This window comes from Halichoerus grypus, chromosome 4 (genome assembly GCF_964656455.1).
Source record: "Halichoerus grypus chromosome 4, mHalGry1.hap1.1, whole genome shotgun sequence".
NCBI classification, from domain to species: domain Eukaryota; kingdom Metazoa; phylum Chordata; class Mammalia; order Carnivora; family Phocidae; genus Halichoerus; species Halichoerus grypus.
Genome location: NC_135715.1, coordinates 52,065,013 through 52,077,586, shown reverse-complemented (window position 1 = coordinate 52,077,586; position 12,574 = coordinate 52,065,013). Strand labels below are relative to the sequence as shown.

The 12,574-nt window shown below is 36.7% G+C and overlaps 1 protein-coding gene across 5 annotated transcripts in view; it reads left to right on the top strand.

Moving 5' to 3' along the window:
- Window positions 1-12,574, top strand: part of VWA8 (von Willebrand factor A domain containing 8) — a 348,712-nt gene that overhangs the window by 7,485 nt on the left and 328,653 nt on the right. For 4 of the 5 annotated variants that reach the window (XM_078070310.1, XM_078070309.1, XM_078070308.1 and 1 more), the window contains exon 2: window positions 5,698-5,775. The exons of the other annotated variant lie outside the window; for it this stretch is intronic. In XM_078070310.1, the coding sequence (XP_077926436.1) occupies window positions 5,698-5,775 (78 nt within the window). The remainder of the gene's footprint in view (window positions 1-5,697; window positions 5,776-12,574) is intronic. 5 annotated transcript variants of the gene reach the window in all.

The window sequence follows — 12,574 nt, the reverse complement described above, 5'->3', positions numbered from 1 at the left end:
CCTTTCATTCGTCAGACCTTTGCCAATACAGTATTTTTTTGAGAAAATGCTTCTATCATATGTTTAAGTACATTTTTCATCAAATTTTAGTTTTCATAATTAAAAAAGATAATCTGTAACTATCAATTCAATCAGCTAAATTAGACTTTCTGGCAGAAAAAAGTATTTTTCCTTTCAATTCAAATGACTTAATATATATTTTAAGGAATGTTTTAAAAGCCACTGAAAGATGAATTACTGGCCACATTTTATAGGCTCGATTACTAAATACAATAAAGACAAGAATAAAGGAATCTAGTGGTTACATATTTAAATTACCTATTTCATAATATATGGTCATGCAATTTTGTTCTTTAATTTATAATAAGTAATGTAATAGCAGTTAAAATAAGTTATTTATATAATGAAGACTATGGTAGAAGGCATGGTATTGTTCTATTAAATGTGTAGTGAACTTTGTTTATGGGCTTTAGAGAACAATTAAAGTCATGTATAAAAATCAGAAATAAATTCATCAGTTTTAGACCTCATGATCAAATTTTTGACATTTTATTTAGTGAAATGAAAACTAACTGATTGAGAAACTAGTATAGAACATTTTCATAATAAGAGTTAGAAAGCAGCCATTTATAAGATGAGGAATGGCTATAATTGGAATGAATATTTCATGACGACATTTGAGAAATTTTTAACTACATTTTTGAAAGATAAACATCTGGTCTGAAAGAAACATTAAAAGTTTTCTCTGTGGTTTTTATCCAATGTATTGTGAAAATTTTAGTAGTATTGAAAACTATTTCAATTACATTAAAATGGATCAGCATCAATTATATGTACTGCTTTAGATGTTCAGAGGTGCCTTTGTGTGTGTGTGTTCATATGAAGAGTATGTTCTCAAGATAAGTATTGAGAAAAGCTGAAAAAACAGCTTACCTTTAAGTATGTGAAAAGCCAGTTTTTGAAGCTTTCTTTGCTTTGCACTCTGAGCTCTGCCACCTTGGATTATTTGACAGTATTAACTCTCACTTCCCTACTCTGCTCTGTACTGTATCCGACACAGGCCAAAATAGACCAGCCATTTCTAAAGCTACTCTTCGCTTTTAGTAGGAATTTATAAGACTTGAAGAAGCTATTCCTAGGCAGGTGTATGTTGATTTGAATAATCTTTAAAAGAGGCTTCTCCTAAACCATAATGTAATATGTCTCATTTGTTTAGTCCCCTGGAGCAATGCAGCATCCATCATAGAGAAATAAGTGGGAGGGCTCCTGAAAGAGCCTGTGGGAATGGAGAACCTGCAGGGCCAGTTCTCAGTCAGATCAGTGTTAGGGAAGAACACACGGAAGTAAGGATCTGAAAAACTGATCTCCTTAAGATTGCCGTGCTCTGTACCCTTAGAAAGTGTGTACCCTAATTTAAAGACATTTATTGTAGAGGTATAATAGTCAATAATTGTAATACAGTGTGAGAAACATGAACCAGATACTATGCTAGCAGAAAGACAGGAATGGGATTCTTGGTGGAGGTGGAGAGCACGCAAAAGGAAAAGTTAGGGAAAGTTCGATGGGAAGATGAGGATATTTGAGGAGTAGTTGTCTGAAGTGAAAGGGGTGTGAGAAAGATGTGGAAGGCCTTTCAGGCCAGGGAATAAAGCATCAGTCACTGAGATAGGAATATAAGAGGTAGAGCTGGTTGGAGATGGTTGGACAATATACAACAGAAAATCTAGAGTTCCATCTTTCTTATGTTAAAGTTATCTCTGGAATATGTTAAGTATCGTGTCCAGTAGCTTACTGATAGGTATGGAACTCAGGAGAGAGATCTTAGCCAAAGGAGACACTTAAGACTTTAGTTGTACAGAGGTCAGAGTTGGGACATTGGCATGGATTAGATGATTCAGGAAAAGCATAGCATGGTAACAGAAGGTGGCCAAGAATATCAACATTGAGGCAGGAAGGACAAATGTCATTTTTTTCTCTTTGCCTGCAGCAGACATGACTAATTGATCACTACCCTATTTCTTAACAAGTCTAATTTCCATTGTGATTGCTTCTTTGGATCTTCAGAAGCCTTTTGCTTGATTCCCAAATGTTCAAAAGACTTTCCAGTTATCTTTTTCTTACTGATTTTTAATTCCGTTTTAATCAGAAAACATACTTTGTATGATTTCAGTCCTTTGAAATTTATTAAGATTTGCTTTGTGGTCCAGCCTAAGATCTAGTTAGTGAATGTTTCATGTGCATTTAAAAAGAATATTCTGTCCTTGTTGGGTATAGTGTTCAGTAAAGGTCATTTATGTTGAGTGGTTGTTTTCAGATCTTCCCTATCCTATTATCCAGTTGATCTTAGCCAAAGGCTGAGAAATGATTCTTACTTTCCTATCCTATTTCTTTTTCTCGCTCTTCCATCAGTTACTGAGATATATATTAAAATATCGAAATATGATGATGGATTTATCTCGTTCTACTTTTTTTTAAACTTTTTTTAAAGATTTTATTTATTTATTTGAGGGAGCAAGAATGAGAGAGAGAGAGAGAGAGAGCGCATATGAGAGAGAGGAGGGTCAGAGGGAGAAGCAGACTCCCCGCTGAGCAGGGAGCCGGATGCGGGACTTGATCCTGGGACTCCAGGATCATGACCTGAGCCAAAGGCGGTCGCTTAACCAACTGAGCCACCCAGGCGCCCCTTGTTCTACTTTTAGTTCTGGCAATTTTTGTTTCATGTTTATCCCCCAGCTTACTCCTTGCCAGGTCTGACTACCATTGATTTGCTGTGTTCCTCCACAAAGGGTCACAGTTCCTTTTAGGAAGCTTTCTACTTACTCTCTCTGCTTGCACTAGGCTCCTTCAGGCCTAGTGGTGGCAATGGCTTTCTGTTATTGCTAGTCCCGGGACACTGCGCTATCCTTGCTGGTTTTCTTAAACTCTGCCCCACCTTCACAAATGGTTCTTTTATTATACTCTCCTCAGTTACTCAGTTTGAATGTACTGTCTGTTTTTGCTGGGGCCCTGATTGATAAATGGATATGTTTAGGAAAAACATTTCAGTCAGTCGGAAAATCCAGTGCAAAAACCTGAAATGAATATGTGTCTGACGTGTTCAAGGAAGAGTGAGGAGACCAGGTGGCTGGAGTAGAATAAGTTGGGAGGACACTAGCAGGAGATGAGGTAAGAGAGGAAATGGGGGAGCCAGATCAGAATAGCCTTTTGGGCCATCGCAACAATGAGGATTGAGTGAGAACTTGCATTACTTGACTCCTATTTTATTACTATCACTGTGGCCACTCTGTTGAGAATAAGCTTCAGGGTGCAAGAGTTGAGACCGGAGATCTGTCAGTAGGTGAGAGTTAATACTGTTTAAATGAGAAAATGAGTTTAAGTAGTAATAAACCTCTCAATGGCTTGGGTCAACATTGTGGTGGTAGAGAATGTGGTGAGAAGTGGACAATACTAGATGTATCTTAAAAGACAGAGTCTGTGGGATTTTCTGAGGAGGTGAGAGAGAAAAGTTAAGAATGGCTCCAAGATTTCTGGTCTGAGCCCCCGGAGGGATTAAGTTGCCGTTAGCAGAACTGGGGAATACTATGGGTAGAGCACATTTTGGTGGAAAGATCAGAGGTTCAGTTTTGAATATGTTAGGCTTAACATATGTTAGGCATCTCAGTATCTGTTGGTATCCATCTTTGGAGTTCTGTGGTCTGGGCTAGTGGTACAAATTTGAGAGCCAGGAATATGTTAGTTGCACCGGAAGGTGTAAGACTGGATGAGCTCATCAAGAAGAGGTGGTAGGTGGAATAGAAAAGAGGCTAGAAAAAGAGAAGTTGAGGAGAAGAGGAAGAGCAAGCAAGGAAGACTTGGAGTCATGGTGAGGGAGGAGGGAAACAGAGGAGGAGAGGGAGCTGGGAGAGGGAGGGAGAGGGAGAAAGAGGTGGAGTCGCCTATGGTGTAAGTCTTGAAAGGAGGCAGGGCCCCGACTCTACCCTGGAAAGTCCAGGCAGCTGGGCTGTGGGTAGTAACCTAGGCTTGGCCAGTGAGGTGCCCTGCCCAGGACTTTGAGTCACGATGGAATCATGCAGACTTTACCACAGTTTACCTGTGGCAGGGTCCTTACTAGAAGATGCATCTGAAGACTAGATTAAAGATAAAGAATCATGATTTCTGTAACTTCAAATAATGTTTTCCCAACTTTTCTACAGGTTTGAGAAATATCAAAATGAAATGGGTAAAAAGTTGTCCTCTGGTCGTGGTGTCCCCAGTGTGGATCTCGTGCTACCAGGGGTGGTACCTCAGTGAGCCTGTCCCGGGGTGTGACTTTGTTTGTGTGACTGCTGTGTTTCTCCATTGCCTTCGTGCCATGCTGTGCACTAGTTACCAAGCCGAGGTCTCTTCAGTAGCCCACGCTCCCCGGGAACTGCCTCACGTACTGCTGTCACGGAAGCTCTGGTGACTTTTTACTAAGCTAGTTTGAGATGGGGTTTCCACTGGAGCAGTTATATGAAATAACTCGTGGGAACCACAGGTTACTTAGAGTCGAGATTAAATGAAGTAACATAAATAACGTGTCTATAACAATATTTGCCAAATACAGGATTCAGTAAGTATTAGCTGATGTCTAGACGACTTCAGAGGAAAAGTCCTTTGACTTACACTCTAAAAATACTTGTTTTCTGTATTAGAAAGTGTACCTGTGTTTTACATGATGTTTTCTCTCAACTTGCCACATAGCTGTAATACATTTCTTTATCTGTAAAATCTTTTTTTTTTAATGTTTTTTAACAGAGTTACAGATTTCCTCACTTGTAAAGCCTCTGTCTCACATGGTTATTCTGGGAATGTATAAAGTACTTAGAAGATAGTAATCATTCAACAAATGTTGGCTGCTTTTGTTATTATTACGATGATATAAAGCCTTAGTCTCCGGGATACCTAAGTAGCTCACAACTGGCAATGTTAAAGGTTGTGTTTTACACAGCTACTTTTTCTAAGTGTCGTTGAGCCCTTTATAAATGAAGTCCCAGGTGCAGATGGGATCAGTATGTCTATTTTGCTGTGGGAGAGAGCAAAGCAGAGAGTGTTTGGGTTAGTCCTGCACTTTAGAAGATCAGCCAGAAATTAATGTTACTTAAAATTAGAATCATGTAGAAGTGGGAACTTTTGCCTGTTTTGCTTGTTTCATGTAGGAAAGCTGGGGCTTTCCTAGAAATACTGCATTTTTGGATTATGTTGCTAGAGAACTTGAAGTTGTATGTAGTAAAAATAAGAACCTATAAGGATGTAAAAAGGTTGTAACTTGTGGTAAAGATGCCACCTTATGGATGCTTTGGATGATCTTAAACAAAATGCATCCTTCTGTATTGTTGTTGACTTTATTAGTATTGCTATTAATGAGAAAATTGTCATTAATGAGAAAATAATTTGATAAAATTCTATTGTACTTCACTTTTTTTTTTTTTTGCTAATGTAGCATTTAAAATATGAATTTCACCAATGCTTCCCTTTTCCATTATATAACTTACACTTTGGTTACAAGTTTTAGAGCATAGTGGTTGGCACAGACAGGTGTGTCTATGCGGCCAAACAGGCAGATGTGGGTGCATTTCTATAAAGTCCTTCTCTGTACGGCAGGACAGTCATCGTTGGGAAAGGCATAGTGCATGGTTTTGTCTCTTGTAATGGTGTATTTCCTTATTCTCTTTTTAGGTGATACAGTTAATATTGGAGATGTATCCTACAAGTTGAAAACTCCTAAGAGCCCAGAACTTGTGCCACAGAACTACAGTAAGAAATAGTCATTTATTTATGAATGAATAACTTCTAACTTTTCATTATGGGGATTTTCAAACATATGCAAGACTAGAAAAAAATAGTATAAACATGATGTACTTACCAGTCAACTTGAACATTTATCAATGTATGTCAATCTTCTTTTAACTGATACCCATTTTTTCTTTGGAGTATTTAAAACCTATCCCAGACATCCTATCACTTCACCCTTGAATATTTCAGTAAAACATTTATTTTTTCATGTACTATTCTTTCTTTTTTAAATTGGGATAAAATATACATATAATAAAATGCACAGATCTTAAGTATTCATTTTGATTAGTTTTGACAATTTTATAAACTTGTATAACCACCAAGATTACTTTCATCACCTCTGAATATTCTTTTGTGCCCCTTCCCCTCTGCTCTACCCTGGAAACCAGTGTTCTTTTTTTTTCTATCATGATGGATTAGGTTTGCCTGTTCTTTAGCTTTCTATAAATAGAATCATATAGTATAGTTTTTCTTGGTGTGTATTTGGCTTCTTTCTATCAAGATAATGATTTTGAAATTCATCCATGTTCCCATACTTATCAGTTTGTTTTTAATTGCTGAGTAGTATTACATTGTATAAATATACCACAATTTGTTTACCTGTTCTGTTGATAGACATTTGGAGGGTTTCCATTTTTAGACTGTTACGAATAAGGTGCTATGAATATTCCTGTACAAGTCTTGTAGTCATAACTTTTCACTTCTCTTGAATAAATAACTAGGAGTTGAACCGATGTGTCATAGGATGGATGGCTGTTTAACTTTATAAAACACTGTCAAACCATTCTCCAAGGTAGTTGTGCTATTTTACCCTTTGACCAACAGTGATGTTCTGTATTCTTGCCAACATTGGAATTTCTAGTCTTTTCGATTTTACTCATTCTCCTAGGTGTGAAATAGTAACTGGTCATGGTTTTTGTTTTATAGCAGCTTTATTGAGATATAATTAGTATACCATAAAATTTATCTTCTTAAAAAAATTTACCTTTTTAAAGTGTACAACTCAGTGGTTTTTAATATATTTACAGAGTTGTGCAACCATGCCCCATCTGACTTTAGAACATTTTCATCATACCAAAAAGAAACCTCGTACCCATTAACAGTCACTCCTTGTTTTGTCCTCCGACAACTGTATACACCCCACCCCACCCCCAGCCTTTGGCAGTCACTAATATGTTTTCTGTTTCTGTAGATTTGCCTACTCTCAGTATCAATATCAATGTTTTCTATTAATTTGGGGGAGTTCTTTTGTAAACATCATTTCTTCCCTCCTCTCTGTCTTTCTGGGACTCCCACTATGTGTGTGTTAATATACTAGATGGTGTACCATAGGTTTCTGAGGGCCTGTTAATTTTTCTTCATTCTTTTTTCTTTCTGTTTCTTAGACTGGATAATCTAATCTAATAAATTCAAGTTTGCTGATTATTCTGCCCACTCACGTCTGTTGTTGAGGCCCTTTAGTGATTTTTTTCATTTCACTCATTGTAGTTTTCGACTTTAGAATTTCTATTTGAATCTTTTTTATAATTTCTTTCTTTATTGATATTTTCTAGTGAGATATTGTTGTCATACTTTAAGTTTTTAGACATGGTTTGTTTGGGTTCTTGAACATATTTATAAAAGCTAATTTAAGGTATTTTCTACTAAGTTCAGTGTCTGGCTTCCTCAAAGATAGTTTTATTGACTGTTTTTTTCTTCTGTGTATGCTGTACTTTCCTGTTTCTTTGTGTTACTTACCTTTTTTTTTTTTTTTTTTTTGAAAAGTAGACTTATTAAATAGTATAATGTGACTACTCTGGACATCAGCTTCCCCTCCTTGCCTAGAGTTTAGTTTGGCTCCAGTTGTTTGTTTAATGACGTATGTAGACTGTTTTTCTGAAATCTGTGCTCTTTGTCATGTGCAGCCACTGAAGTTTCTGCTCAGTTAGCTTACGGGCCTGCCAGTAATGGGACAGAGATTTCTTAAATGCCTCAAACAAATCTGTTCTAGTTTTTGACCAGGGCCTGTGTGTGCATGTTGGACATGATTTCCAGTGAAGCTCCAGAGGCAGCTTTTAAGTATGTCTTACTGCTTGTGCAAAGCTTCAGTGTCAGCCAGAGGTGAGCCATTAGGCCCTTCTCAGAACTTTCCCAGACATGTGCATGGCCTTCTAGATTCCTAGACATACACTGTAGTTTTTCAAGCCTTCCTTTGGACATCTTATTCCCAGTTTTTCCTTTTAAGTTGTTTGTTTGTTTGTGTTTTGGTCATCCTTTTGTTAGCTCCAACTGGTTTTGGTGCCTCACGCAGCTGTGATGTTAAACAGTTGTTGATTTTTTTTTATTTTTTAATTTTTGACAAACACCCTGGGATAGTGTTGTTTGCACACTGGGAGCTCTGAGTGGGTCAAATGAAGTAAAATTCTAAAAAAGGAGTTTTTCAGGGAGCTGTTAGAGAAGTCAAGTAGGGGTAGTTTTCTAGGGCTGGGACGGTTAGGAAGCTGTAACCCTGTTCCGTCCCCTTCAGTGGTTGTAGGAGGTTGGTATTCAAGATTACCACAGAGCTGGGGAAAGAGATGGGAACAGGGCAAGTTAAAAGACCACAAAACTTATAGTTCATACTAAGGTTCACCCATTTTTCTTGGATAAATGCTTGTCAGATTGTTGAAAGTCTCTTATTAATTTCTAGAGTTCTGAAAAACTTAATTTTGATAATTTTTGCCAGGGTTGCCATTGCTTTTATGTTTGAGTGGATTTTCAGAGGTCCTTGCCCTGCTATTCCAGTAGTGCAAGTCCTCTCATTGTGGTTTTAATTTTTATGTCTCTGATGAGTAATGATGTTCAAGATATTTTCCTATGCTTATTGGATATTTGTATATCTTTTGTGTTGTATCTATTAAAATATTTTTCCTTATTTAAAAAAGTGGATTTTGCCTTTTTATTGTTGATTTGTAAAAGTTCTTCATATACTCTAGACACAAGGCCTTTGTCATATATATGTATTATGAATATTTTTTTCACTCTCCCCTAACCATTTTCTCAGTGGTATCTTTTAGTTGGCAGAAGTTTTGATTATATACAGTTTATCTTTTATTATGGTTAGTGCTTTATTATGTCTTAGAAATCTTTGCCTACCTCAAGGTTGTTAAGATAGTCTATTTTTTTCTAAGAACTTTATAGTTCTGTTTTATTTTAAAGGGATAGGTCCATTTCATCTCAGTTTTAAAATTTATTGACTTTTTTTTATAATGTAGCCTTTATTATGCTTTAAATATCTGTAGAGTCTATATTGCTATTCCCTCTTTTATTCCTAATATTGGAAATGTGGGTTTTTTTCTTTCTCTAGGGGTTTATCAACGATATTAACTTTAAAAAAATAGTTTTTAGGGCGCCTGGGTGGCTCAGTTGGTTAAGCGACTGCCTTCGGCTCAGGTCATGATCCTGGAGTCCCTGGATCGAGTCCCGCATCGGGCTCCCTGCTCGGCAGGGAGTCTGCTTCGCCCTCTGACCCTATCCCTTCTCATGTGTTCTTTCTCTCTCATTCTCTCTCTCTCAAATAAATAAATAAAATCTTTAAAAAAAAATAAAAAATAAAAAAAATAGTTTTTAATTGTTGATTTTTCTCTATTGTTGTCCATTTGTTATTTCACTGATTTCCACTCTTTACTACTTCCTTACTTTTATTTACTTTGGTTCCTATTCTTTGTCTAACTGTTTAAGGTAGAGGTTCAGATTATTGTTTTTGCCCCTTTTTTCCTGATTTAGTTGTCCAAAGCTGTAAATTTCCATCTAAATTGTGCTTTAGCCCTGCCTCACAGATATTAATATGTTAAGTTTTCATTATTAGTCCATTCAAGATATTTTTAAAAATCACAGATTTGTTTTTGCTCAGGGGTTATTTAGAGGTATGTTTGCTTCATTTCCAGTATTTGGTTTTTCTTTATCTTACAGTTATTGATTTCTAATTTAATACTGTTATGGTCAGAGAACATATTCTGTAGAGTTTCAGTTCTTTGAAATTAAAATTATTGAGACTTAACAATCAGCATAAGGGCTCTCTTGGTGAGTGTTTCATGTAAACTTTGAAAAGAATTAGTGTTCTGCTGCTATTGGGTGTTGTAGTCTATAAATATTAGTTAGGTCAGTGTTGACAATATTGTTCAAGTCCTTTATGTTTTTGTTGATTTTATCTACCTCTTCAATCAGCTGCTGATAAAGTGGTATTAAAACCTCTATTATGACTGTAGATTGTAGATTTTTTTGCCCTTTATGCTATTAATTTTTATTTTGTGTATCTCAAACCTCTCTAATAGGTATATACACATTTATAATGTTATGTCCTCTTTATGAACAGTCCCTTTTATTATTACGCAATGCTGTCGTTGTCTGGTAACAGTTTTTTTCCTTCAAGTTTATTTTGTCTGATAGTAATGTAAACCATACCATCTTTCTTGTGCTAAGTGTTTGTATGGTATGCTCTTTTTCATTCTTTTACTTTCATCTAGTCTGTGCCTTTATATTTTAATTGTGTCTTATGAACAGCTTATTTATCCATTCTGACAAGCTCTTTCTTTGATTTGGAATGTTCAACCCTTTTATATTTAATATAATTATTGATGTAGATGTGTTTATGTCGACCATCTTGATTTTTTTTTGCTCTTTGTCCTCTTTATATTTTTATATACATCTTTTATCATCTTCTTTTCAGAGATAATATATTCCATTTTGTCTCTTCCATTGGCTTTCTAGTTATGCCTCTTTTTCTAGTGTAGTTTGGTTCAATAGAACTTTCTGAAGTGACAGATATGTCCTATATTTGTGCTGTCCAGTATAGCAGGCACTAGCCACATGTGGTGATTAACCATTCAAAGTGTGACCAGTGCAGTCAACAAGGAAAGTAATTTTAGATTTTATTTAATTTTAAGTTAATTTAAACTCGAATTTAAATAGCAACATGTGACTGGTGGGTACTCTATTGAACAGTGATGCTCTAGGGATTATAATATACATCTTCAACTCATCATAGTCTACTTTCAAATAATAGATCTGTTTTAGGAACAATGTGATAACTTTTCAACACTATTCTTTCATTTACCTCTCAGAACCTTGCTAGTCTTGCTATCATATATTTTAATTGTGTATATACTAAAACGCCACAATTTTGTTATTTTTTTGCTTTAGGCAATTCATGGAATTTTAAATTAAATACATATGTATAAAATGGAGATGATTTTTAAAGGTTTTTTTTTTTTTTTTTAGATTTTATTTGTTTATTTGAGAGAGACAGATAGTGACAGAGCTAGCGAGAGAGAGCATAAGCCAGGAGGAGAGGGAGAAGCAGGCTCCCGCCAAGCAGGGAGCCTGACGTGGGACTCGATCCCAGGACCCTGGGATCACGACCTGAGCCGAAGGCAGACGCTTAACCATCTGAGCCACCCAGGCGCCCCAATTTTTAAAGTTTTTAATATTTACCCATATTTTAATGTTTTGTGCTGCTTTTCATTTCTTCCTGCAGATTTAGACATCCATCTGAAAGCATTTCTCTTCAGCCAGAAGAGTTTCTTTTAGCACTTTTTTCCTCCTGTATTTTTTTTATTTATTTTATTTTATTATGTTATGTTAATCACCATTCATTACATCATTAGTTTTTGATGTAGTGTTCCATGATTCATTGTTTGCGTATAACACCCAGTGCTCCATTCAGTATGTGCCCTCTTTTTTTTTTTTTAGCATTTCCTTTTTTTAAATTTTTTTATTGTTATGTTAATCCCCATACATTACATCATTAGTTTTAGATATAGTGTTCCATGATTCATTGTTTGTGCGTAACACCCAGTGCTCCATGCAGAACGTGCCCTCCTCAATACCCACCACCAGGCTAACCCATCCTCCCACCCCCCTCCCCTCTAGAACCCTCAGTTTGTTTTTCAGAGTCCATCGTCTCTCATGGTTCTTCTCCCCCTCCGATTTCCCCCCCTTCATTCTTCCCCTCCTGCTACATTCTTCTTCTTCTTATTTTCTTTCTTAACATATATTGCATTATTTGTTTCAGAGGTACAGATCTGAGATTCAACAGTCTTGCACAATTCACAGCGCTTACCAGAGCACATACCCTCCCCAGTGTCCATCACCCAGTCACCCCATCCTTCCCACCCCACCCCCCACTCCAGCAACCCTCAGTTTGTTTCCTGAGATTAAGAATTCCTCATATCAATGAGGTCATATGATACATGTCTTTCTCTGTTTGACTTATTTCGCTCAGCATAATACCCTCCAGTTCCATCCACGTCGTTGCAAATGGCAAGATCTCATTCCTTTTGATGGCTGCATAATATTCCATTGTATATATATATATATACCACATCTTCTTTATCCATTCATCTGTTGATGGACATCTTGGCTCTTTCCATAGTTTGGCCACTGTGGACATTGCTGCTATAAACATCGGGGTGCACGTACCCTTTCGGGTCCCTACTTTTGTATCTTTGGGGTAAATACCCAGTAGTGCAATTGCTGGATCATATGGTAGCTCTATTTTCAACTTTTTGAGGAACCTCCATACTGTTTTCCAGAGTGGCTGCACCAGCTTGCATTCCCACCAACAGTGTAGGAGGGTTCCCCTTTCTCCGCATCCCTGCCAACATCTGTCATTTCCTGACTTGTTAATTTTAGCCATTCTGACTGGTGTGAGGTGGTATCTCATTGAGGTTTTGATTTGGATTTCCCTGATGCGGAGCGATATTGAACACTTTTTCATGTGTCTGTCGGCCATTTGGATGTC